General features: G+C 38.3%; 1 protein-coding gene across 5 annotated transcripts in view; it reads right to left on the bottom strand.

Moving 5' to 3' along the window:
- DNAAF11 (dynein axonemal assembly factor 11) overlaps window positions 1-25759 on the bottom strand; it is a 105726-nt gene that overhangs the window by 39270 nt on the left and 40697 nt on the right. For 4 of the 5 annotated variants that reach the window (XM_003830093.6, XM_057303090.2, XM_008955466.4 and 1 more), the window contains 6 exons: window positions 23658-23881; window positions 16177-16359; window positions 13533-13610; window positions 5962-6021; window positions 2219-2288; window positions 1111-1206 (listed from right to left, as the gene is read on the bottom strand). In XM_003830093.6, coding sequence (XP_003830141.1) covers window positions 1111-1206; window positions 2219-2288; window positions 5962-6021; window positions 13533-13610; window positions 16177-16359; window positions 23658-23881 — 711 coding nt within the window. Of the gene's footprint in view, window positions 1-1110; window positions 1207-2218; window positions 2289-3948; window positions 4066-5961; window positions 6022-13532; window positions 13611-16176; window positions 16360-23657; window positions 23882-25759 lie in introns of all 5 variants that reach the window. The other variant, XM_063606908.1, reaches the window with a different exon arrangement.

Raw genomic sequence — 25759 nt, forward strand, 5'->3', positions numbered from 1 at the left:
ACAATTCCCCTTTGAAATCTAAATGACTTGGGCAAAGTTGACCCTACCCCTAGCTTATGGGATGAGGTATGATTAATAGAAACCAATCGAAATACGTCTGTGGGGAACTGGTTCCAGGATATCCCTTGGACACCAAAATCTTCAGATGCTCAAGTCTCCAATAAAAAATGGCATAGTATTTGTATATAACCCACAAACATCTGTACACTTTAAATCACCTCCAGATTACTTACAACACCGAATACAATGTAAATGTTATGTAAGTAGTTATTATACTGTATTGTCTCGGGAACCAAGAAAAAGAAAAAGCCTGTACATGTTCAGTACAGACACACTTCTTTTCCTGAATATTTTTGATCCCTGGTTGGTTGAATCCATGGATGGTGAACCCATGGAAGGCTGATAGTACTACCATCTTTTTGGCTAGAGATTGGTTTTAATGGTTCAGGATTATGCTAATCAAGACTTGGTGGGCTCTTCAGCTAAACTGACCTAAGAAGTTCCAGAGGAACTTCTGTTTCATTGTGGTGGGACAGATTCTCTGTGTTTCTTTCTCTGATCCTCTGTCTTTTTATCTCATGCAAGATAGGAACATGAAAGTATGCTGCCCAAGTCACTGCTAGTGCACATCTTATGGAAGAAAACCAGTCTGAGGACAGAGTTGACACATCAGAAAGATCCTGACCCAATGTTCCTCGATCCCCTATTCCCCACCTTCTCCTATCTTGATACAAGAAATGAACCATTTATTTATGATAAAAGCCAGTTTTATTTGGGGTTTCTGCAGCTTACAGCAGGAAATATCCCAACTCATTCATATGGCCTGTAATGATGAATCCAAGTTCTTTCTATGGACAAATTAATTTTTTTAAGTTTAATTTCCTTAAGTTCTTTCAGGAAAGGATAAACCACCTTAGGCCCCAAACACATCCCAGTCTGAGTTCTTTGTTCTCACAGACCGTTGTTCTCCTACCTCAGCTGCTGTGAGATTTCCTGGTGCTCCCAACTAAAATGTACTTTAATCAGAAGTCATCATTAGTCCTGACAGGTCAAGTTCCTTCAGGAACCCTCATATCCAGACTTGAAATTGACCCAAATGACATGACCTACCTTGGGCATGCAGATGACCAAATGACCCGTTGTCTGAGATCTTTTAGCAGAACTGCTATCGGGTTTCACTTCTGCAGGAAGGACAAGCTGAAATGGCTGAAAATAAGTAGAAAGAAAGTATCATTGAGAGCAAGGACGTTACATGACAGGGTTACTACAAGGGGCATTTTCATTACAAATTCAAGATACACCATTCAATTAAGAAATGTGCTTAAGCTTATTAAAAATATTGATATGAGCTATGCTTTCTATGCACAAACTATTTTACCTATTTTAACAAGTAGTCTAAAGAACAGTTATCAATCACAAACAGTGACATGCTCATGGGTTCATGTAATTTATAGAGAAAGCCCTGTCAAAAAACCATCAACATATTTCCATTTAAAAATCTTTAAGCTAATCTTCAAGCCCATATTAGCCCAAATTAGCAAAAAATGGTATTTTAGAAATAATAAAATTATAGTTGTTATGAATGAAATCATTGACAACTTAGAATGGGTGTACAATTTAATTTCATGCATAGGCTCCCACACATATAATTATGTTATTAGTTTTGAAAAAAGTGTAACACAATAGACACAGGTTTAAAATATTAATGATATCCAACTACATATGGTCAGCAGCCATTCCCACCTTATACCACTCCCATGATATAAAACCATGTGCTAAAAAATAGCACTCTGTTTGCTTTCCCTTTTTCTATTTTGTTTTGTTTTATTTTTATTTATTTATTTATTTATTTTTGAGTCAGAGTCTCACTCCAGTAGCCCAGGCTGGAGTGCAGTGGGGTGATCTTAACTCACTGCAACCTCCGCCTCCCAGGCTCAAGCAATTCTCCTGCTTCAATCTCCCGAGGAGCTGGGATTACGGGCATGAGCCACATGTTTTAGTAAAGACAGGGTTTCACCATGTTGCCCAGACTGGTCTCCAGCTCCTGACCTCAGGTGATCCACCCGCCTTGGCCTCCCAAAGTGCTGGGATTACAGGCATGAGCCACTGCGCCCAGGCCCTTTGTCTATTTTAATAATACTTAAAAAAATTTGAGGCACCACAGCTTAGTTCAAAGCTTAGCTTTTGAAATTGTAATAGTCTACAGGGTTCTACTTACCTTTCCTTTGATCATTACTCGCACATAAGTTGGTTGCACATCAACATCGATTAAAGAGGTATCCATATACCTTCAAAATTAAACACACAAAATCTTACAATTTTAAAAAATATCAAGTTTGAATAAGTGCAAATATAAATTCACACTTACAGGACCATTTAAATGAAGGACGTTTAAAATATCCATGCAAAATGGGTCTTTAAAAAATTAGTTTTAAATTAATTCCCAGACCAAAGGAAATTCAATATATCAGCAATTTCATTTTTAGACCCACAAGTACACTTGGCATTGATTGCCCCTAACCCAAAAATATCTGAGGTCTGAAACACCAGAGGTTTGCAAAAAACAGCTTGCCATGCTCTTTCATGAATATTTTATTTTAAGCCCCTAAGACTTGAATAGCCAGGAATGCTGATTCTACTCTGCTTGAGGCCTGCAACCACCAGCTCCTGCTTCCTTGGCGGCTCTGGATCCCCTGCAGCTGTTCTGCAGCTGCCCTAATACTATCTCTCCTGGAAGACTAGATTGCTTCTCCCCTCAAAGGCACATCCTGCTGAATAAGCAAACCCTTCTGTTTATGGCAGTGACCCCAAGATCAGGTGGCAATTATTCTCCTCCACTCATGAGCAAATTAAAGATTTAGATTTCATATCACTCATTAAATCAGAAGCTTGGCCAAATAATTATGTTCACATACTTCAAAATACTAATTGTGAACATTAGAAACTGCAGAGCTGCTTTAAAAATCACAAATGTTAAGGCAGGTAAGCTAATACAAGGGTTACAGGCATAGGTTTGGAGTCACACAGGCTTGTGGGGAACTGGCTCCATGCCTTCCTGCTTTATTACCTGGGACCACATTCCTTAACCTCTCTAGGCCTCAGTTTCCTCTTCTGTAAAATGGGGATATTACTAACATCTAGCCCTAAGATTGTTAGGAAGGAACATGTATAGTGCCCAGTACATAGCTAGTGTTAATAAAGCATTATTATATGCCATTTAAAAACAATTTTTATAATAATAATAGAGATGAGGTTTTCTACAGCTTCACGTGTGATATCTACCCTTAATGGATTATGTAGTATTTTCCATGCTTGGGCCCCCTAAAATGTTCATCTGTCCTTACCTACATGGCCTTTCTCTGGCAGAAATAATTGTCTGACAGTTCTTTGCAGAGCAAGCTGCTTCTTATCTTTCAATTATCATTGCTCATGTCTCCCCCTTTCCCTGACCACTCCCCGCACAGCATTATTCCCATCCCTGAACACTGTCCCTTTCCTTGACAGCAGGCTTCTTCCTCTGTAACTCATCAGATGTCTATTTATTGTCTGTTGCCCTCCCTCACAGGGCTCTAAGTGATAGGAGATCATGACTGGGGAGACAGTTACAGTCTCCCCATGCCTGGCACATAGTAGGTATTCTATAGATGCTTGTTGAATAAAGGCAGGAAGCAGGTGTGAACGAATGAATTTAACTTTCAAGTAGACACCCATGTGCCCATAAAGATAACCAGGAATTATAGCATAATTCATTTAGACAGAATCATGGGAATGAAAGAGTTTTACTACATAGACTGGAGAAATATTACCACCCCTTAAAATGCACATGCATGGGAATGAGGAATGTTTCCATTTGAGGACTGAACAGGAAGCAGCCAACAGAGCTGAAAAAGAAAGGGTTATACATTCATTAAACACCAGACATAGGGCTTAAAAATGGAAAGGACTTACAAGGATGAAACAGTGATTTGTCTGAAAAACAGTAGAAACGGCAGCTTGGGAAGCTGGAGGAGCAGAGGATATGAAGCTAGCTGGAGAAGAGCTGGGGTCTTTGTAAAGGCAGATAACCTGGCAGCAAGCAGGCAGAAGAATTGACAGGAATTCTGTGGAGAGGCACACAGCTGATCTGAGACAGCTTGGTGTGGAGAGGAAGGGACCACACTAAGGCTAGCCCTGGTACACAAGAGCCAAGGTGGAAACAACCCAAATGCCTACCATCTGGTGAACGGATAAACAAAATGTGGTATATCTATGCAATGGAATAGTATTTGGCCATAAAAAGGAAGGAAATTCTGACACGTGCAACAACATGGATGAGGCTTGAAGACATTATGGTAAGTGAAAGAAGCCAGACACAAAGGCCACATGTTGTATGATTCCATTAATATGAAATATCCCAAATAGGCAAATCTATAGAGACAGAAAACAGATTAGTGGTTGCCATGAAGACAGAGAATAGGCAGTGACTGCTTAAGGACCATGGGGTTTCCTTCTGGGGTGATAAACATTTTCTGGAACTAGACAATGGTAATGGTTGTATAATATTGTGAATTTATTAAATGCCATGGTGTTGTCCATTTTGAAATGGTTGAAATGGTCGATTTTAAGTTATGTGTATTTTACCACAATCAAAGCAGCAAAGTTGGTTGAAGTCCTGAGGACTGATGTTCTGGCTCCTTTGGTCCCTGTTTACTTTGACAAGACTCACTCTTGGAAAATTTACCCCCTCTTGGGTAATAATCCCTCCTACCTCCCAGGGTTACTGAGAGATTAAATAAAATGGAGCACATCAAAAGCCATTAAAAAGAGAAAGGCACTTATTATAATTCATGCATGTAAACATTCATCCATTCATTCATGCATGTCAATGTCATACTCCCATCATCAGTATTTGTTCATTCATTCATTCATTCATTCTTGGGTTTATTGAGCACCTAACAGGTGCCAGGTATTGTTTTAGGTGTGGAGATGTAGAGAGGAAAGAACAAACAAAACAAGCTTCCTGCTCTGACCACAAACTTTTAAGAATACAAGTAAATTTACACTTTGTCAGCAGGAAGTCAAAAAGTAGAAAGAGTGGAAGGAAGTGCTGGGCAGGGGTAGGTACTGCTTTATGTCAGATGGTGGGGCAGAGAAGCCCCTCTAATGAGGTGACATCTGAGCAGAGGCCTGAAGGACACGAGGCAGCAAGCCACAAGGACACCGAGGGTGATACAGGCAGAGGGAAGCACAGGCAAGCAGCCTCTGAGATGGTGCCAGGGGACACTGAGGTCATCAGAAGGATGTATCAGCACAGTGAACCAGGGCCTAAAATCTTCAGGGAATGAGGCAGAGTGACCTGCTGCCTTTAGATGCTTCCACAAAGAAGAGAAGAAGGTGATACAGGCTGAAGGTTTGAGTGTCAAAGCCATGGAGCTTTAGGGAGGAGAAAAGGACAACAGTTTGGGTGTAGTGATGAGGGCAGGCAGGAGGTCTGTGCCACTCCTACCCATGGGTGAGAAAACAGGCAGGATGTGAGAGGGCAGCAGGGAAGAAGGGTCCACTGGTGACAGAGGCTGCTAGGTGTTCCCCCAGGCCTCTGAGATGGGACTGAGGGAGGGGAGCCGACCACCTGATACCTACTACTATAGGCAGGCATTTTAGACAGAAACAGAGGACTATGCCAGCAAAGACAGAGTGGGGTCCTTGTAGTGTCAGCATCCGAAAACAGCACAGGTCTGAGAATTATTTAAACTCTGCCTTAGATATTCCTGAGTTCATATCCATGAAATTGTGGCTTTATTTACCTTTCCTTTCATTTTCATGCTTTTAAAAATTATAGTAACTTCTCTGTCTTAACAAATAAGCTTCATTTAACTATAGGTCTAAGTCAATTCCATTTCAATTTTTTCAAACTAAAAAATTACTACTGAGAATGAAAACAGACAGAAATGTCATAAATAAATACGTAGAAAATGTCTTTACCTATAGACAGCAAGGTCCAGGATGATCTGCTTTTCATTATCTTTCAAAGAGAAGTCAATTCTAAGAATAACACATTTGGGGGAAAAAAAAGAGATGTCTTTAGGATACTGTATAGAAAATCCCATCACAAATTCATAAGCAGATTAGATAATAATTCTACAATAATATCCAAAGACAACTTATTTTAGTGGTTGGACAATCAAATATCAATGGTAATTTTAAAATTTCAGCAAAACCTACAACATATTAATAAATTATTTGTGTTTACAGTGTTTAAATGTGAGAATCTTAAGGTAAATTACATACAAAAAATTAGCTTTGGTGCAGAGATAGAGACATCTGGTGGCTAAAGTTTTCTTTTCCATCTCATATGAGTTTGCCAGAAGCAAACTAAAACATTGGAATTATTTATGGAGAACTAAAGGTTGCTTTTGCCTCCCCTTTATCCTGCATTCTATTCCTTAAGTTTTAAAGAGTCCTGTCTTCCTTCTTTTTTCTTGCTATCTTTTTTCTTCTCCTTTCATCGCTGACCTTTCCATTGCCCTGAAAAAGGTTGAGACACTGCTCATTATCTATTACCTCTGTTTTATAGATGAAGAAACAGAGGTTCAAAGAGGTTGGCATAGCTGAATTATAATAAATGCCTTTACACTTTCTTTGCACGAGCCTGGCTAGGCAGGATTTCAAAGCTCCACCATCTTTCAACTGTACCCCGAGGCTGAGTCCTAGGTCTAGCTTCCACACTGAACAACATACTATCAGAATTGCCTGGTCAATTTTCTTTTGAACATTTCACTTATTGTATTACTCTATAAAACATACAACTCAACAATATTAAAGAACATAAGCTAAACTGTTTAGGAAAATGTGAAGTTAGCGATAGATTTGGCTGTTCGCCCCATTTCTGCTTGTGGCAGGCACTGTCTCATTGCTTTCAATAGTCAGGCCTGTGGGACTTCTTCAGTGTCTCAAATGACCCATACATTTGTAGAACCTCATCTCAGGAGCCTTTTTATGTGCTCCTGCTCTGCCTCGATTGCTTATTACTTGTAAAGTAATTTCAGAGAATTTTCCTATGGCAGAGATTGCTATTTAGTTGCTATCTGCTTCCCCTTTATTCCTAGTGACAGGAACCATGGTTTTAACTAGGTGCATAGCTATGTACAATAAAGGTTGCATTCTCTGGCCTCCCTTGCAGGTGGGTGAGGTCATGTGAGGGACAGTCATTGTATGGCACTTTCTAAGAATGTCCCTTAAGAAAAGGAGCATGTATCCTTTCTTCCCTTTTTTCTTATTTAGCTGAGTAGAACAGAATGTAGGAGGCCAACAGATAAACCATGGAGACTGCTTAATAAGCAATTGCAACTGTCCAAGCAAGAGTTAGTGTCCACTAGTGGTGGTGGTGGGGTCAGTGAGATGTGGCTGGATTCTGATAATATCGAAGGAAGAGTTCATAGGACTCACTGATAAAATGAGAGAGAGAAGAATTAAGGGACAATCCAAGGTTTCTGGTCTTAGCCAAGGGGTGACTGTGTGTTACTGAGATGGAGAACACAGGGACACAAGCACACGATGCTGGAGAGTGTTAGTGAGGCTGGAAATCAGGGGTTCTCTTTTAGCCATCATAAGTGTGCAATGACTCTCTTATATCCACCCAGTGATGTCAAACAGCTAATTGTTAGAAACAAATTTTCGATGCCACAAAGTGAAACCAGCACTCAGGCAAAAGTTTTCTCAGCAAGGCAATATACTTCTATAGAAGGGCACTTCCTGCATGCAAGGCAGAGGCAAGGGAGAGTGAGCAAAACAAAGGAGAGCAGGAGTTTTTTTTCCCTAACACAGACCCTATTCCTATGTCCTCCCACTGCAGGCTGGGGTTGGACCGCTCAATCTAGGCTAATTCTGATTGGCTACTGTTGACATCATCAAAGGAGGCAAGGGTGGGCATTTCACAGGAAGGAAAGGTACGGTATATCTTGGGGTGTTTGGGCACAGCAGAGATAGGGAGGGCTGACAGATGAATGGGTACAATTTTCTTTTAGAATAGAACAAAGAACCAGGAACCGAAACCCTCTGAAGAGGAACTATATATTCTTAACAACATAACTGAATAGACAAGTCTTGAGCTCAGAGAAGAGGTTGGATCGAGTTGGGAGAAATGTAAAGGGAATGTTTACAGCCATGGGATTTGGTGAGAGCCATGAAGAGCGAATGTGAAAAGGGAAGACAGCTGAGGAGTTTGTTATAGGGCACCCAAAAAACAAAACCAAAAGGATCTGTCAAAGCTTAGGAAGATGAGCAGTCAGTAAGATAGAAGAAAAATCAGAAGCAAAGGGAAGAAATTGCTTTAAGAAGGATGGTACTGAAGCAATTGTGAATGGGAGTTCACTCATGATTTGGCTCTCTGTCTGTTGTTGGTGTATAAGAATGCTTGTGATTTTTGTACATTGATTTTGTATCCTGAGACTTTGCTGAAGTTGCTTATCAGCTTAAGGAGACTTTAGGCTGAGACAATGGCGTTTTCTAGATATACAATCATGTCGTCTGCAAATTTTCCTAATTGAATACCCTTTATTTCCTTCTCCTGCCTAATTGCCCTGGCCAGAACTTCCAACACTATGTTGAATAGGAGTGGTGAGAGAGGGATCCCTGTCTTTTTGCTTCAAAGAGAATAAAATACCTAGGAATCCAACTTACAAGGGATGTGAAGGACCTCTTCAAGGAGAACTACAAACCACTGCTCAAGGAAATAAAAGAGGATACAAACAAATGGAAGAACATTCCATGCTCATGGGTAGGAAGAATCAATATCGTGAAAATGGCCATACTGCCCAAGGTAATTTATAGATTCAATGTCATCCCCATCAAGCTACAAATGACTTTCTTCACAGAATTGGAAAAAACTACTTTAAAGTTCATATGGAACCAAAAAAGAGCCCGCATCGCCAAGTCAATCCTAAGCCAAAAGAACAAAGCTGGAGGCATCACACTACCTGACTTCAAACTACACTACAAGGCTACAGTAACCAAAACAGCATGGTACTGGTACCAAAACAGAGATATAGATCAATGGAACAGAACAGAGGTCTCAGAAACAATGCCGCATATCTACAACTATCTGATCTTTGACAAACCTGAGAAAAACAAGCAATGGGGAAAGGATTCCCTATTTAATAAATGGTGCTGGGAAAACTGGCTAGCCATATGGAGAAAGCTGAAACTGGATCCCTTCCTTACACCTTATACAAAAATCAATTCAAGATGGATTAAAGACTTAAATGTTAGACCTAAAACCATAAAAACCCTAGAAGAAAACCTAGGCATTACCATTCAGGACATAGGCATGGGCAAGGACTTCATGTCCAAAACACCAAAAGCAATGGCAACAAAAGCCAAAATTGACAAATGGGATCTACTTAAACTAAAGAGCTTCTGCACAGCAAAAGAAACTACCATCAGAGTGAACAGGCAACCTACAAAATGGGAGAAAATTTTTGCAACCTACTCATCTGACAAAGGGCTAATATCCAGAATCTACAATGAACTCAAACAAATTTACAAGAAAAAAACAAACAACCCCATCAGAAAGTGGGCGAAGGACATGAACAGACACTTCTCAAAAGAAGACATTTATGCAACCAAAAAACACATGAAAAAATGCTCACCATAACTGGCCATCAGATAAATGCAAATCAAAACCACAATGAGATACCATCTCACACCAGTTAGAATGGCAATCATTAAAAAGTCAGGAAACAACAAGTGCTGGAGAGGATGTGGAGAAATAGGAACACTTTTACACTGTTGGTGGGACTGTAAACTAGTTCAACCATCGTGGAAGTCAGTGTGGCGACTCCTCAGGGATCTAGAACTAGAAATACCATTTGACCCAGCCATCCCATTACTGGGTATATACCCAAAGGACTGTAAATCATGCTGCTATAAAGACACATGCACACATATGTTTATTGCAGCACTATTCACAATAGCAAAGACTTGGAACCAACCCAAATGTCCAACAATGATAGACTGGATTAAGAAAATATGGCACATATACACCATGGAATACTATGCAGCCATAAAAAATGATGAGTTCATGTCCTTTGTAGGGACATGGATGAAACTGGAAATCATCATTCTCAGTAAACTATTGCAAGAACAAAAAACCAAACACCACATATTCTCACTCATAGGTGGGAATTGAACAATGAGAACACATGGACACAGGAAGGGGAACATCACACTCTGGGGACTGTTGTGGGGTGGGGGGAGGGGGGAGGGATAGCACTGGGAGATATACCTAATGCTAGATGACGAGTTAATGGGTGAAGCACACCAGCATGGCACATGTATACATATGTAACTAACCTGCACATTGTGCACATGTACCCTAAAACTTAAAGTATAATAATAATAAATTAAAAAAAAAAGAAGGATGGTACTGAACAATGTGATCCAAATCTGCTATGTCCAGTAAGACAAAGACTAAGAATCGAACACTGAATGTGGAAATAATATGGCTAAGGAAATTTCAGGATGATGGAATGCACAGAAGTGGTTTCAAGAAGGAATGTGAAGTTAGAAACTGGAGACCAAGTGCAGACAATTCCATTAAATGGGGGCAGAGAAAAAGAGCTGCGGCTGGAAGGAAAACCAGGGGAAGGGAGGTTGTTGCTTTAATTTTGTTTAAGACAAACATTTTTAGAATTTGTTTGCACATGTGTGAGATTGATCTAGCAGAGTGGAGAGAACTAGTGCAGAAGACCAAGGATAACTGAGGAACTAAGTCCTTGATAGGCAGAGGGGATGGAGTCAGGGTGCTTACACAGACTGATTTTGGATGGGAAGTTCACCGTCAGCAGCAGGAGAGAGGGGAGTACATGGGACAGGTCCAGATACACTGGTAAATTGGATGTTGGGAGGAAAAGAAATCTCCTGATTGCTTTTTTTCTCAACGAAATAGGAAACAAGGTCCTCAGTTAAGACTGTGGAAGTGTCAGATGATGTTGGAAGTAAGGAGAGAGAAGGTAGGAGAGCAGCTTGTAGGACAGTAGGAGAATGGATGGCCCAAGAAAATACAGGAAGATTGCCAGAGTCCATCTGAGACCTGTGGTTATGAATTTAAGGTAAGACCAGCAAGTAGAGGTGAATGGTCTCCTCCAGCCACACAGGAGGACCAGCCCAAGAGTGGGTAGTGTGCTGGATTTTCAATAGGTTGGGGTTTTGTGAGGTGAGGATGATGGAAAGAGAAAAAAACAAGAAAGCTGAAGACAAACGACAAGGACTGATTTCATTTTTCTTTTCCTTTTTTCTTGAGACAGGATCTTACTCTGTCGCCCAGGCAGGAGTGCAGTGGTGTGATCTCGGCTCACTGCAACCTCTGCCTCCTGGGTTCAAGCAATTCTCGTGTCCCAGCCTTCTGAGTAGCTGGGATTACAGGTGTGTGCCACCACTCCTGGCTAATTTTTGTATTTTCAGTAGAGATGGGGTTTCACCACGTTGGCCAGGCTGGTCTCGACCTACTGACCTCAAGTGATCTGCCTGCCTCGGTCTCCCAAAGTGCTGGGATTATAGGCGTGAGCCACTACACCTGGCCCAAGGACTGACTCCTGTGATGAACCATAAAACTAAAGCACAGCAAGAGAAGATGAGGGGTTAGGGGACAGTAAGAAAAATAGGAGAGTGAATTATCTTATGGTCTTCATTGGGGCACTTGGTTGTTGGAGTGGAGGGAGTTCCCCCAGGAACATAAGAAATGGTGTCTAGTGAGACACTCGAGGTGAAGTTTCTGAGGTGGAAGAGATATTGACAGTGGCAAATCTAGGAATGAAAATGAAATCGTGTGGCTGAGCTGAGCTGGAGAAGTGAGCCGGTTGGGGAACTGAGAGGCCAGGGCTTCTGGTGGATCACCTACATGTTTGATAAAGTCATCACCAAGACTGATAATAGCAGGAGAGACAGAGAGAGACACGGGTGTGGGTGAAAGATCTTCAATGAACTGACAGGGCTGGGGTTGAGGGTTGATCAGGGTGATGTAGATGACTGTGGGAAGAAGGAGCAGGGGTGCTATATCTAGATGGCTTGTGCTTCAACAGAGAAAGGGAGAAAGATGGCCTGAAAGTGGCGATGGGCTGTAACTGCCCCTGTGGTGTATGTGGTGAGGAAGAACAGCGGTCAGCCACAGAAGTGAACCCTCCACTTCAGTTAGTGAAAGAGGAGAAACGGTGGAAGCTTCAGGCTTTGCTGTCCAAGCTCAAGCTCCAGAGGGCACAGGGGTCCAAAAGGGGTGACAATGAGTTGAAGTGGATCAGCGCCATTTGGGTATAAGATTCTGGCCAGTGGTGCATGACCTGGGAGGGGAGGAACAGGGGATGATCACATGTCGGGAGGCAGTGCTAGTGAGGAGGTGGTGGGTAATCAGTTCTTCATACAATCAATCTCAGTAGAACTGGTTTTCGGGGCAGGTGAGGCTGCAGTGTGTGGGAAGAGTGGTGGTCTTACCAGAGACACATGGAGTTCTGAGAGTTTCCCTTGAGTTCTGTTGTAGGCTAAATAGAGACCGCCTAAAGTCGATTTCTGAACTCCATGAGGTGAGAAAGAAACCTGTTACAGTCATTGCTCTATCCCCAGGGCCTAGCCTAGTGTTCTGTCTTGCATTCCTGTCTGCTGAATGTGGGTAAGGGGAAGGAATTATAAAGTTTATCATGGAAGTCACTAGAACTAGGTTAGCATGAGCAACTCAGAAACACCACCTATTAGCTGTGTGACCTCGGGCAAGTCACTCCACCTCTCTCAGGCCCAGGTTCTGGACATGTAAAAAAGAAATACTGTTTACCACCTGTGATTGCTGTGAAGATAAATGATGCCCAGGAATAATTCTAGATTGTACCTTCACCATGGTCATGACAGAGCAAATGAAATGATGACAGAAAATACGTTTGAGTAATAAAATGAAGTAAATGAGATTTAGTCTGTAGGTTCTCTGGGCTGTATTTTGGCTACAAAAGGCTTTTCTGTCCTGCTTTCTAATTTCAAATTTTAAGACAGACAAAGAGGGTAGATCAGATGTTATTATACTTGAAGATTTCCAGTTTGAGTATCCGTCCTCTCATTAAATTCATTGAGGGTATTATATTGATTTCCTTCCCTAGCTCTCCAGTGCTTTGTAGATGTGCTCCAGAGTATAAAGTAGATGTATAGAAGGTACATCAGTATTCTCAAGCAGCTTGCTCATGGCAGAGTTTTAAAAATTCATAAATACAACAATAATGTGATGGCAATTTTCAGGCATAAAACTGTATATGGTCCAAAGTTTCATGGGGTACATAAATAACTAAGATCTCCATATGTCAAGATCATTTGCTAGATGCCAAGAAAATTATGCATTTGAAAACATAATAGATGTTTTGCCTTTAAATATGCACCAAATGACATTATTTTTAGACTCATCAAACTTGTTAAGAGCAGTCAGAAATATTCTTTGCAGAGCAAACCTGGAATTGAAACAATGATTGACCAACACCATTGATTGACACTTTTGGGTCTTTAACGCTCTATTTGGCCTCACATACTTGGGCTCATTCACATTTAGGGCTTTCCCATCTTCAGCGATCAAAGTCCTGGGTGGTTTCACTTTCTTCTTTTTTTCACTTAAGATTGGTGGTGGATGAGAACAATGGGCAGCATGGAAAGAAAAAACAAGCAAAGAGAATATAAAAGCAATTAATACATTTTTGTGAAACAGTTTTAAAAAAATTAATTGGACTTTTATGAACACATCAACAATTCCTTGTTCTTAAGTCCATTCCTTTAATTCTATGCTGGGAACTGATAATCAAGCCAGATTTTTTATATGGTTGTATCTGTATCTGTACAGCAAAAAAATGACCAAGACAATTTGCCAGATAATTTGAATGAGGGAAGAAAATTCCTTTTCATGACTGTCTATTAATATTTAAATAAGTCTACTTTATACATGATTTACCCAGATAACTGTCAACTCTCCATTTGTGTACAGAGCTTCTGCTTTAGCTAAAGTACAACATTTAGCATACCAAGTAGAATCTATTCAATAGAAATAAAAATACCAGCACAGAAGAATCTATATAAAAGGATATTTCTCACAGCATTATTTACAGTGGCAAACCCCTGGAACTGTTGTGAATGTCCATCAGTGGAAAAATGGTTGGATCAACTGTGCTTCATTCATGCTATAAAATATTTTGCAGCTATTAAAAAATGTGTTTGCTCATTACCTATTGATTTAGAAAAGTGTTGATGATGTATTTAGTGAGAAAAAATATATAAAATATAAATCCATTTTTGTTTTACAAAAAGACCCCAAATCCTACATTTGCAGAGATAAGTTATACAATTACAAAGGGCAAAAAAAAAAAAAAGGTAGTGAGATCAACCCAAGCCTGTTAACACTCATTACATTGAAGGGTTGGATAGGAGGTGAATAAAGGAAGCAAATAATAGAAGATTAATGGAGTAATAGGAAATTAAAATTCAGTATGTAAATTCTATTTAAAAGATTACTGAAAGTATATAGAACCTTAAATAGGCAAATATGGCCAATATCTAGATCAGATGAACAAATCTGTTTAGATGATGGAACTGTTGGCAATTCTTTGCCTTAAATTTCTATTGTACTTTTAATACAGATTTTGTGTCAGTTAACTTTACTTTGGAAAAAATCATTCATACTCTTCTGCATTTTAAACTGGGCCTCCAGATCCAATGGAGTTAATATTTCAATGACCCAGGACAATTAAGGGGCATCCACAAGCCCTTGGCTTCACCCTACTCAGTGTAAAGCAGATCAGAGTTAGGAACAAAAGATTTCTTTTGTCCCTGCTTACACCGAGTTAATAAAAATGGCAACACAATCAGAGGCAAACATCTCACGGACTCACTGGATTGGGAAATCTAAGGTGTCCAAAACATAGTGACTCAGATCTCCATCCAATTCAGCCTTACTTTATTAGGTAACAGGGAGTAAAAAAAAAATTTCTCCTTATTTCAGGCTCAATTCATAATAGATTAGATATTATTTATACATACCCACAGATATATAAATATAACATATGTGTGTATGGGTATATATGTAAGAAATATTTTACATTCTATAAACATGTAGAACTTCCATTTCAAAGGGCTCTTGAGTCTGCAAAGCACTTTCACATGTATAGGCTCATCTGATTTTCTTAACAGTACAGTGGGGTAGGTAAGACAGGTATGATAATCCCTGTTTAGCAGATGAAGAAACAGATGAGGAGAAGTTAGGTACTTGCCAACATCACACAGAGGGTAATAGTGGAGTCAAGACATGCATACATAATCTTATTCAATGCTCTTCCCAATGGACTGTGTGGTCCCTTAGTGTGCAAATGCTAAGGGAACTCCCTTAGCATTGATTGTTATACCTCCCTAAAACTTCATGAAAGCAGCTGAGATTTCAAATCTTTTTTACTTCTAGTTTCTTGCTTTTAGTTGTTAATCACAAGGAGAGATATTGTGTTTTGTTTCACTTGAGTCATTGCCATGTAGATTACTATATTTCAGGGCTAATTTATCACATTCTCAAGCTCATGAATAATAAGTATTCCCATAAGTTATATATTTTACATACTAGACTTAAGCAATGACATGAAATGGAATGACACAAAATCTATTTCTGAAAAAGCTACTCTGAAGATAATAGCATAAAAATCCTAGCTTCTAACAAATCATCAAATTATATGTAAACAACTCAAAAGTGAAATCACACTGTTAAATGTCCAAGAAAGTTGTATTAGGAAAATAAAATGTCTAATGAAACTAGTTTCCAATTCTTCACTTTGCAAATTAATAGAACAGACTCAAAAAGGAGCCCATCCATTCCACAAAATGACCTTTTTCTAGGCTAGAAATACTAATGTATTAGTGTAACCTAATACACTGTTATTAGGCATATTAAAAGTGGTAAAAAGCTAAAGATATACAAACAAAGCTCTACCTAAAATGTCATAATTCATGATGTTCTAAAGAAGGTACTTTGATATTAATGAATGTTAGCCAATACAATTCAACAAAAAGCTATACTTAGAAAAAACAAAATCTATATATGAGTGCTAAAGGTTTAACACAAATAATGGGTCAAAAAATGGGCAATCATGAAAATATAGTTCATAAGTGGCTACTGCTTCCCTCTCCTAGGAAAGAATGAAATACCTTAATTTTTCCTGATTTTTCCGTTGTTTTTCCATGTGTCTAAGAGTTTCCAATCTTGATTCAGGAGTAAACAAACAGGGCTTATTCCAGAATTCCAAGTCATCTTCACTGTTGTCTAATTTCTTTGTGTTGTGTTCCTCTATGTCTGGTGCCTGTAGGTGGTCTTTGCTCTCTAAAGAGGAACTAGGAAAAACAAATAGAGCACTTAAGAACAATAATGGATTCATGAGCTTCATCCTTAATGCTGGCCCTTTAATATCTATACACTTTTCTTATGTTATCTTCTTACCTTCGAATGACAAAGTGACTCTGAAAGACAGTTTAACCAGGCCTGGTTACCCTGCATGGATATGTAGTGAGATCAACCCAAGGCTGTTAGCATTCATTACATTGAAAGGTTGAATAGGGCAGGCCTTCATCTTCTATCATCAGGAATATTGCTGTAATCAGATTCCAGGGTTCACAGACCTGACTGCTAAGAATCACCTGGGGAGCTTTATAAAAAGTACAGATTCCTGAGCTCTCATCAGAAAGCCTATTCAGTAGATCTGAAGTAGATCTGAAGTAGTAGATCTGAAGCCTGGGAATCTGTGTTTTATAATATTTTGCAAGAGATTCTGATGATCAGACAAGAAATCACCCCACTTCTAATCTTGTACCTGTCAATTACACTCTCCACACTACTCCCAGAGGGACTTTTCTAGCAGGCAAATTGGATCATGTTATTTCCAGGTTTTTAAATGATTCTCTTATCTCCAAAATTCGCTTGTGGGACCTATGGCAGCTTCTTTTTTTTCTTTTTTTTTTGAGACGGAGTCTCCCTCTGTCGTCCAGGCTGTTGTGCAGTGGCGAGCGGTCTCTGCTCACTGCAAGCTCCGCCTCTCGGGTTCACGCCATTCTCCTGCCTCAGCCTCCCGAGTAGCTGGGACTACAGGTGCCCGCCACCACACCCGGCTAATTTTTTGCATTTTTAGTAGAGATGAGGTTTCACCGTGTTAGCCAGGATGGTCTCGATCTCCTGACCTCATGATCCACCCACCTCGGCCTCCCAAAGCGCTGGGATTACAGGCATGAGCCACCACACCCGGCCGGCACTTTTTATAGTATGGCCTGTGTCTAGTTTATTTTTCATGGATAACTTCTGATTATGTAGCTTTACATGGTAACAGTTCTCTCTTCCCTTTTATTCATGTTTTGTGGACTGTCAGAGAATTAAACAACGTCTCTGTATGTCATCAAATGGGTATTATATGAGATATTCAGTATTTGTTCAACATGGATCCAAAATATATTTATTAAGCATCTTCTGTTGTGCCAGACACCAGAGATACAACCCTGGCCTACATAAACCACGATGCTACTTTCAGGAGATTCTATTCTTGTGGCAAGAAAATGACATCATTTAAGCAATAAACATTAGGTACAGTCTCTCTCCCCTCACCTCTCCCTAGAATAGACACTTTATTAGATGACATTAAATGAAAAAATTACATGAAGCCTTTAATACAACTACAGCAAATAATAGGTACTCAATACATGTTGGGTTTTGTTAATGAATGAGGTGACAAGAAAGGCTTCTTTAGTTGATCTTCAAACTAAAGATATTTTCTTCATTTTGAAAGTATCTTTTCAAATATATTTTCTTTATTTTGAAAATATTGTGAAAGATACTTTTCAAAGGGATGAACTGAAAATACTAGAACATGAAATTTAAGTAGCATCAATAGAATATAGAGTAAAATTCTGCTTAGATTCTTTACAGATACAATGCAACTAAATATTTTAATAAGCAAAATAATGCAAATTGCTGAAAATAAATAAATTGCTTTGCTATACAGCTACAGTTCTTTATGGTATTGAAAGAATAATCTATGAAGGGTATCTATAATATTCTACAATATTCTAGATAATTGCCACTGAAATAATTGGTTCCATTCTCATTTAACCATTTAAATTATATTTTTCCTGGAAAGTGACTAATTGGTTCAATCTGGCCTTTTGTAATCCAAAATAATAATTATAAAAACATAAAAATAACAGTACTTAAGAAATTTATCAGAGATATGAGCTAAATAACATAAGTCTCCAAGGAAAAATGCATATAAATGTGTGTAACTGGTTGATGAAACAGAGTGAGCTCATTAGTGTATGATCAAAAAAACTTTCTCTTCAACCATTGCCTTCAAACCTGCTCTCTCAGAACTCTCTTCCCATCCATGAGCAGATCCCACAGCTCTGTAGTCACTTTTAAGAACAGCATGATCTCAGCTAAACATTCATTTTCAGGTACTAAAGGGTCTAAAGTTTAAATAAAAGTTCAGACCTAAATTTCAAATCGAAGCCATTCCCTCCCTCTCCAACCCATTCTCTCTCCTGGCCCTGTTCCAGATTGGGGTGTGCACGGGAAGAGGGACACCCTCTCGTTCTACTTTTCATTGTCATCCATTCCTTCCTCTGAATCCCATACCACTGGGCCTCTTAGGTTCAGAGTCTTCCTGCCTTGAGAATTTGGGGCTTGGGAAGATGAATGAGGAGAAGAATGTGAACATGCTTATATGACCACTCCTATTATAACCTGGCTGCTGCTACCCTCACTGGGACCAATATCCAGATACTGGTTTCTCTTCCTGCAAGCACCTTTGTCATTCTTGGAGACACTACAAGAGCCCTCCAAGTGTACTGTTCACTGTAGAGGTGGTCAATATACTTCCTGGCTCCTTTTGTGATAAATCCCCAGCTTCTGCCACTGATAATCCACCCCCTAGTGTCTTATTGCTGCTGTCCTCTTGGACAGCATCTCTTCAAGACAGCTCAAACCCAGCCCCTTCTACCATGTCTACTTGGTCTATAAAATATTCACAAATCTGGCTGGGTGGGGTGGCTCATGCCTGTAATCCCAGCACTTTGGGAGGCTGAGGTGGGCAAATCATGAGGTCAGAAGTTAGAGACCAGCCTGACCAACATGGTGAAACCCCATCTCTACTAAAGATACAAAAATTACTCGGGCATGGTGGCACACACCTGTAATCCCAGCTACTCAGGAGGCTGAGGCAGAAGAATCGCTTGAACCCAGGGGGCAGAGATTGCGGTGAGCCGAGATCGCGCCATTGCACTCCAGCCTGGGTGACAGAGTGAGACTCCGTCTCAAAAAAAAAAAGATATTCACAAATCCTTGCCATGTGAAGTGTGAGCTGTTTCCATTAATACCTTCTTCCCTGATCCCTCTGCTTTAGGCTGCTCCAGGCCACTTTCTATCTTTTCAATTCTCCAGGCTGGAGGCAGGCTCTACCTAGTCAAGAGGTAGATGTTCATCTCCCTTTCTTGCAGCCTCTAATTCTCTGTAGTGTTTCTTCTTGAAGCCTTGAGAGGGGAATAACCTCCTACTCCTCCCCAACTAATTCAATGATTCAGGATTTCAATGATTCTCCTCCAGAATGTCTACCTTTCTGTTCAAATAGGCTAAATAGAGTGAGAATGATGAAGACTCAAGGATCAGCCAGGCCTATAGGGGAGGCAAGAAGGCACCTGCAAGAAACCCCACTGTAAGCTTCTACTAAAGTACAAGGAACAGACCATTTTAACTTTTGTAAATTTTTATAAACCAAGGATAGTAAATTATCTCCAAGATATTGTATGTGCCTATTACATAACTTTGATGCAAAACACCAGGAAAAAATACAATCAGACAAGGATATTATAGCATAAACTCACTGATGAACACAGGTTCAAATATTATAAATAAGATATTAGCAAAATCAATGGAGCAATGCATTAGCAAATAATCATGGACAAAGGATGCTTATCCTAGAAACTCAAGGATGGTTTAATATTAGAAATTCTATTAATGTAATTCAACACAGTAACAGAAAAACACTATTGTCTCCATAGATTAAAGGAAAGCATTTAATAAAAATCAATATAATGCATGTGATGATAAAAGCTCTTCATCAACTGAGAATAGAAGGAAGCTTACTTAACATGACCCAAAATCCCATAGCAAACATTATACTTAATGATGAGAAATTGCAAACATTCTTTTTAAAGTCAGAAAGAAGATAACAAGATACAGGTACCCATTCCTTTTTTTTTTTTTTTTTTTAAGACGGAGTCTCGCCCTGTTGCCCAGGCTGGAGTGCAGTGGCCCAATCTCGGCTCACTGCAAGCTCCACTTCCTGGGTTCACGCCATTCTCCGGCCTCAGCCTCCCGAGTAGCTGGGACTACAGGCGCCTGCCACCACACCCGGCTAATTTTTTGTATTTTTAGTAGAGATGGGGTTTCACCATGTTAGCCAGGATGGTCTCGATCTCCTGACCTCGTGATCTGCCCGTCTCAGCCTCCCAAAGTGCTGAGATTACAGGCATGAGCCACTGCGCCCGGCCCAGATACCCATTCTTAACGCTACTATTCCACTCCATACTGGAGGCCTTTGCAGGCACCATGAAGAAAATAAAGTAGAAGGAGAGGGATAGGAAAAAATTTTTCAAGTTACTCCTTACAAACAATTGTTTTTCCAACTAGAAAATGCAGGATTGCCTCTTTTATAAAGGTTAGCAAGATTAACACAATATCAGTATACAGAAATAATTTGTCCCTTTAAATATCAGCAAAACCAATTACATCTATTTTTAAAATCTCATTCTACAAGATACTTAGAAATAAATACAATGAAAGATGGTTTAAGACTTTTATAGAGAAAATTTAAAACCTCATTGAAGGACTCAGAAGAAGATCTAAATAAATAGAGCTCTTCCAAGGTTCAGCAAGGAAAGAATCAATGTCATGAAGATGTCAACTTTCCCCCAATTAACATATAAATTAAATGTAATTTCAATCAAAATTCCACTAGGGATTTTTAAGGAATTTGATTAGCAGCGGATTCTAAAACTCATACAGACAAGTAAAGAACTAAAAATAGCCAAGACAACTTTGAAAAATGAGAATATCTCCTACCAAATATCAAGATATGCTATAAATCTATATAAATTAAAACCAGGCAGATGTACTCCTATGAAACAGTCTAGAGAACTCAGAGATGAACCCATGAATACATGGTTAGAAGGGATATAGTAAGGGTAGCATTTCAGATCAGTGGGAAAAGAATAGCACCTTAATCAATGGTGCAGACAATTAGCTACCCATATGAAAAAACAATTAGTACCCTACCCTATACATTGGCAAAGGTTAATTCCAGATGAAAAGATACAAACAGATATGGCACTGGGATAAAGAAGAATTCCATAAACAAGACAAAAATGTACAAATAAGTTTAACTACATTAATATTTTTAAACTTCATAAAACATAAGCATTTATAATTAAAGACAAGTCACAGACTGGTAGAAGACACTTGTAAAGCACAAAACCACCAAAGAATGTATTTTTTTATTTGTATCCAGAATCTAAAAGAACTATCAATAAGAAAAAAAACTTAACTACTTATTTAAAATAAGTAGGGGACTTGAATAGAGGATATCTGAATAACCAATAAACATATAAAAGATATTTAAAATATTCAAATTCACTAGTAACTACAGAAATGCAAATTAATTTTTTTTAAAATAGAGGATACTATATACTACACAACACACTTGATTGGCCAATATTTTTAAATATCATATTATCCAGTATTGGCAAAGACTGAAAACTCTTGTATATTGTTGATATATGAGTATAAATTATTACAACTACTCTAGAAAACAATTTGGCAATATGTAAAAAGTTGAAAAGATGTCATGATTGTAGCAATGCCATTGCTAAATACCCTGGAGAAACTTTCATACCTGAACAAGGAGACAAGGGCAACATTGCTTGAATATCTCAACAAATGTTCAACATGGATTCAATAAATATTTATTGGGCATCTTCTGTTGTGCCAGGCACCAGAGATACAGCCCTGGCCAAGAGAGACCATGATGCTACTTTCAGGAGATTCTATTCCTGTGAGAATAGGAAATGGGAATAGGGAAAACAACGTGCATGGCCATCCAAAGAGGGATGGCTGTGTCCAGGCTGACCAGCTGGCACCACTAGGAAGACCACATGTGTTGTTAGAGCCGCTGCACATTCTGATGGGTCAGGGCAAATGAAACACTGGTCATTAACTACTTTGAATATTACCTCTGGGATAAATTGTAATATATTCATCCAACAGGATATTATTCTATACTTACAATGAATTAGTTTTGCATGTCTTCATGTGCGTAAATCTCAAAAACATAATGTTGCATGAAAAGCAAAGCTATAGAAAGGTATCATTCATGCTAAACACACATACTCAAACTACTATTGTTTAAGGAGGCATACTTGTGAAATAAGGGTATTAAAAATATGGATGGGATCAACATATATCAAACGCACACCAGCTTCAGGATAGCAGACGCCACTGGGATGAAGAGAGGAATGGGATGAAGGGGAAGTCTTTAAGGAGTGTCTGCTCTCTTAATGATATTTTATTTCTTATTTAAAAAAAGATCCATCATTCTCAGCAAACTATTGCAAGGACAAAAAACCAAACACCGCATGTTCTCACTCATAGGTGGGAATTGAACAATGAGAACACATGGACACAGGAAGGGGAACATCACACACCGGGGCCTGTTGTGGGGTGGGGGGAGGGAGGAGGGATAGCATTAGGAGATATACCTAATGTTAAATGAAGAGTTAATGGGTGCAGCACACCAACATGGCACATGTATACATATGTAACAAACCTGCACGTTGTGCACATGTACTCTAAAACTTAAAGTATAATTTAAAAAAAAGTAAAAAAAAAAAAAAAGATCCAAAGCAAACATACAAACTATTGTCATTTATTAAATCTAGGTGGTAGAACTACAAGCTGCCTATATAACTATTTTCAAACATTTATGTATGTCTGAAATATTTTATAATTATTATTTTCTCAATTTTAAGGGATTCTGTTATCTAAATACTTAATACTTTCACTGTATGGAATCAAATCAACTGACTATAGTTGCAATTCACTTAAAATAAACAAACATGAAAAATTTAATTTTTAAAAAGCCAATTAGAGAGTTATTAATCACATTAAAAATGTATTCAGTATTTTTCCGAAATCTATTCCAATTCAGAAAATAGAATGTTTTATGATGCAATTAGAATTATTCAAATTATAATAATGTGATTTGTATTTAACTTTTCTAAAATATTCCTAGTTCGTAAATCAAAGTACACCTGTTAATTCATCTTTTCTGTACACATTTTATGGATTTCTCTGAGAATAATTTTAGATGCAAATTAAAGTTGCTAGTTTAAAAAGGAATTTTTCCCCCAAGGAAAGAAAGCCTTACAGAATTGTCACAAGCAATGGGATGCTCATATTCTTCCATCCAAAATTCACATCATATTTCATTCTTCAAATTAATCTGGAATATAAGTGTATTGCAAACAACTTGGAAAGAGAATATAGTTTGCTGCTTTTAACAAAAGTTAACTAGAAAGTAAACTAATAATTTACATACAGAGTAGCATTGATGTCTGTGTACCAACGTCCATCAAAGCCTGCGTTACTTCTCTTGTCTTCATTTTTATCCTCTTCTTGGTGTTTCCTCTGAGCCTCTTCCTTGAGTTTGGCTCGTTTAAGACAGTGATCTTTTTCCTGCTCTCTGATTTGTGGTTCAATTACTGAATAGTCCTGCAATGCCTTAATCCTTTCTGAAGGCTCTATTTCTTTACCATCCAACCACTTAAACAAAAAACAATAAATATAGTACAATTGTTCAAAAGTAGCAGTGTGAATCAGCCCCAGGTTGATTTTGATTAGAACTTTTTAAACTTAGAAATAATAATATACCCGATAGTGATAGAGAATTAAAACAATATAATTAATGGGAAATATCAGAACATTGTTCTAAATCAATGTTTATTTCATACAATTTACACAGTTTAAAAAATACCTTTACTAGTAATAATAATAATTAGGTCTGTTAAAACTGATAATTAATACAAGCTCTCAAAATATTTTATATTAATTTTATAATTGCTCACTATGTCAAAAATGTCAATGCTTAAGTCAAATCATAGCTTCAAAGTACAACAATGGCACTTCCCAAAAGCTCTCTACAGAAAAAAAAGGCCTTGAATATTACACATGATTGGGCTCTAATACAAATGAGCCCATGTTTCACCCTTAACAACAAGACAAACAGGCTATTGTTACAGCATTGTTTACATCTGATACTTCAATTATGATTTTCCAAAGTAAAATATTAAAATAAAAGCATCAACTAAAGTTCTAAAATGTTAAAGCTAACAGTTTAAAGATACCTATTTATCTACCCTGCCTTATTCTGCAAAATGAGGCGAGGTATTTAGGAAGGGGTGGTTGGAAGATAATGGTTCCCCAAGAATGTCCATGTTCTAATCTCCATGAATGTTACCTTACATGGCAAAAGGGGCTTTACAGGTGTGATTAGGTTAAGGATCTTGAATGATCAGGATGATTCTTATAAGGACCACCGAGGTCCTTATAAGTAAAAGAGAAAGACATGAGTGTCAGCATTAGGGAGAGAGGTAAAGTTGAGGCCATGAGCCTAAAAATGCAGGTATCCTCTAGAAGCTGAAAGGGGCAAAGTAAGGGATTCTCTCCTAGAGCCTGAAGAAAGAATAACCCTGCCAACACCTTCATTTTAGCCCAGTGAAACCATTTCAGGCTTTTGATCTCCAGAATCATAAGGTGATACATTTGTGTTGTTTGAAGTCACTAAGTTTGTCTCAATTTGTTACAGCAGCAATAAGAAACATAAAAAAGGAAAAAAAAAACACACAAAGATTTAGTCAAATATAAATTAAAAAATTATTAGAATCAGCTGAATTATAAGACAAAATTATGTAGAGATTTGGAAAAAAGATAATGCCACATATGCTCTGGTCATAAGGACTCATATGGTTGCTATAGATGGGCTGCAGATTTGGTTCTGAGCTTCTTGGCAGCCAAAGCGAAATAGAAGAACATAATTAGTTACACAATTTTCATGGTCTTTAAGGAAAAAATACAGTTTGTAGCTTTCCTCTAACATGCAGCTCTAAAACACATTTCTAGCGCAGAGTTTCATAATGGAGATATTGAGAGATGTCAAGCATTGTTTCTGTAGAAATATGGCCATACAGTCACAGGTTTCATAAGGCTGTTTCTTGTAGTATCCTTCAATAAAGGTATCTTCATACCATTACTTATGAGACCATAATGATAAATTCAATGCAATAAAACCTATTATTTAAGGCGTTAAGTAATTGTGGTCCACATACTTAATTTGATCTAATTTAATACAGGATTGGGATCAAATCAATTTGGAAATTTTTGGATAAATGAAATTTACTTATTTTGTAAGTATATATAAGTAAATACACTGATATAAATATATGAATCAACATAAAAGTAAATATATTTATATATAACTAATACTATATAAATAAAGCACTTTCATAAATTTCTGTTAAGTCATCCAGTTTGCGGTACTTTGTTATATTAATTTATATAGTATAATTTATATATAAATATATATTAACATAAATACATTATATATAACTGTATATTATAACAAGCTAGAAAACTCTAGATAAA

Source organism: Pan paniscus, chromosome 7, assembly GCF_029289425.2.
Source record: "Pan paniscus chromosome 7, NHGRI_mPanPan1-v2.0_pri, whole genome shotgun sequence".
NCBI lineage: Eukaryota > Metazoa > Chordata > Mammalia > Primates > Hominidae > Pan > Pan paniscus.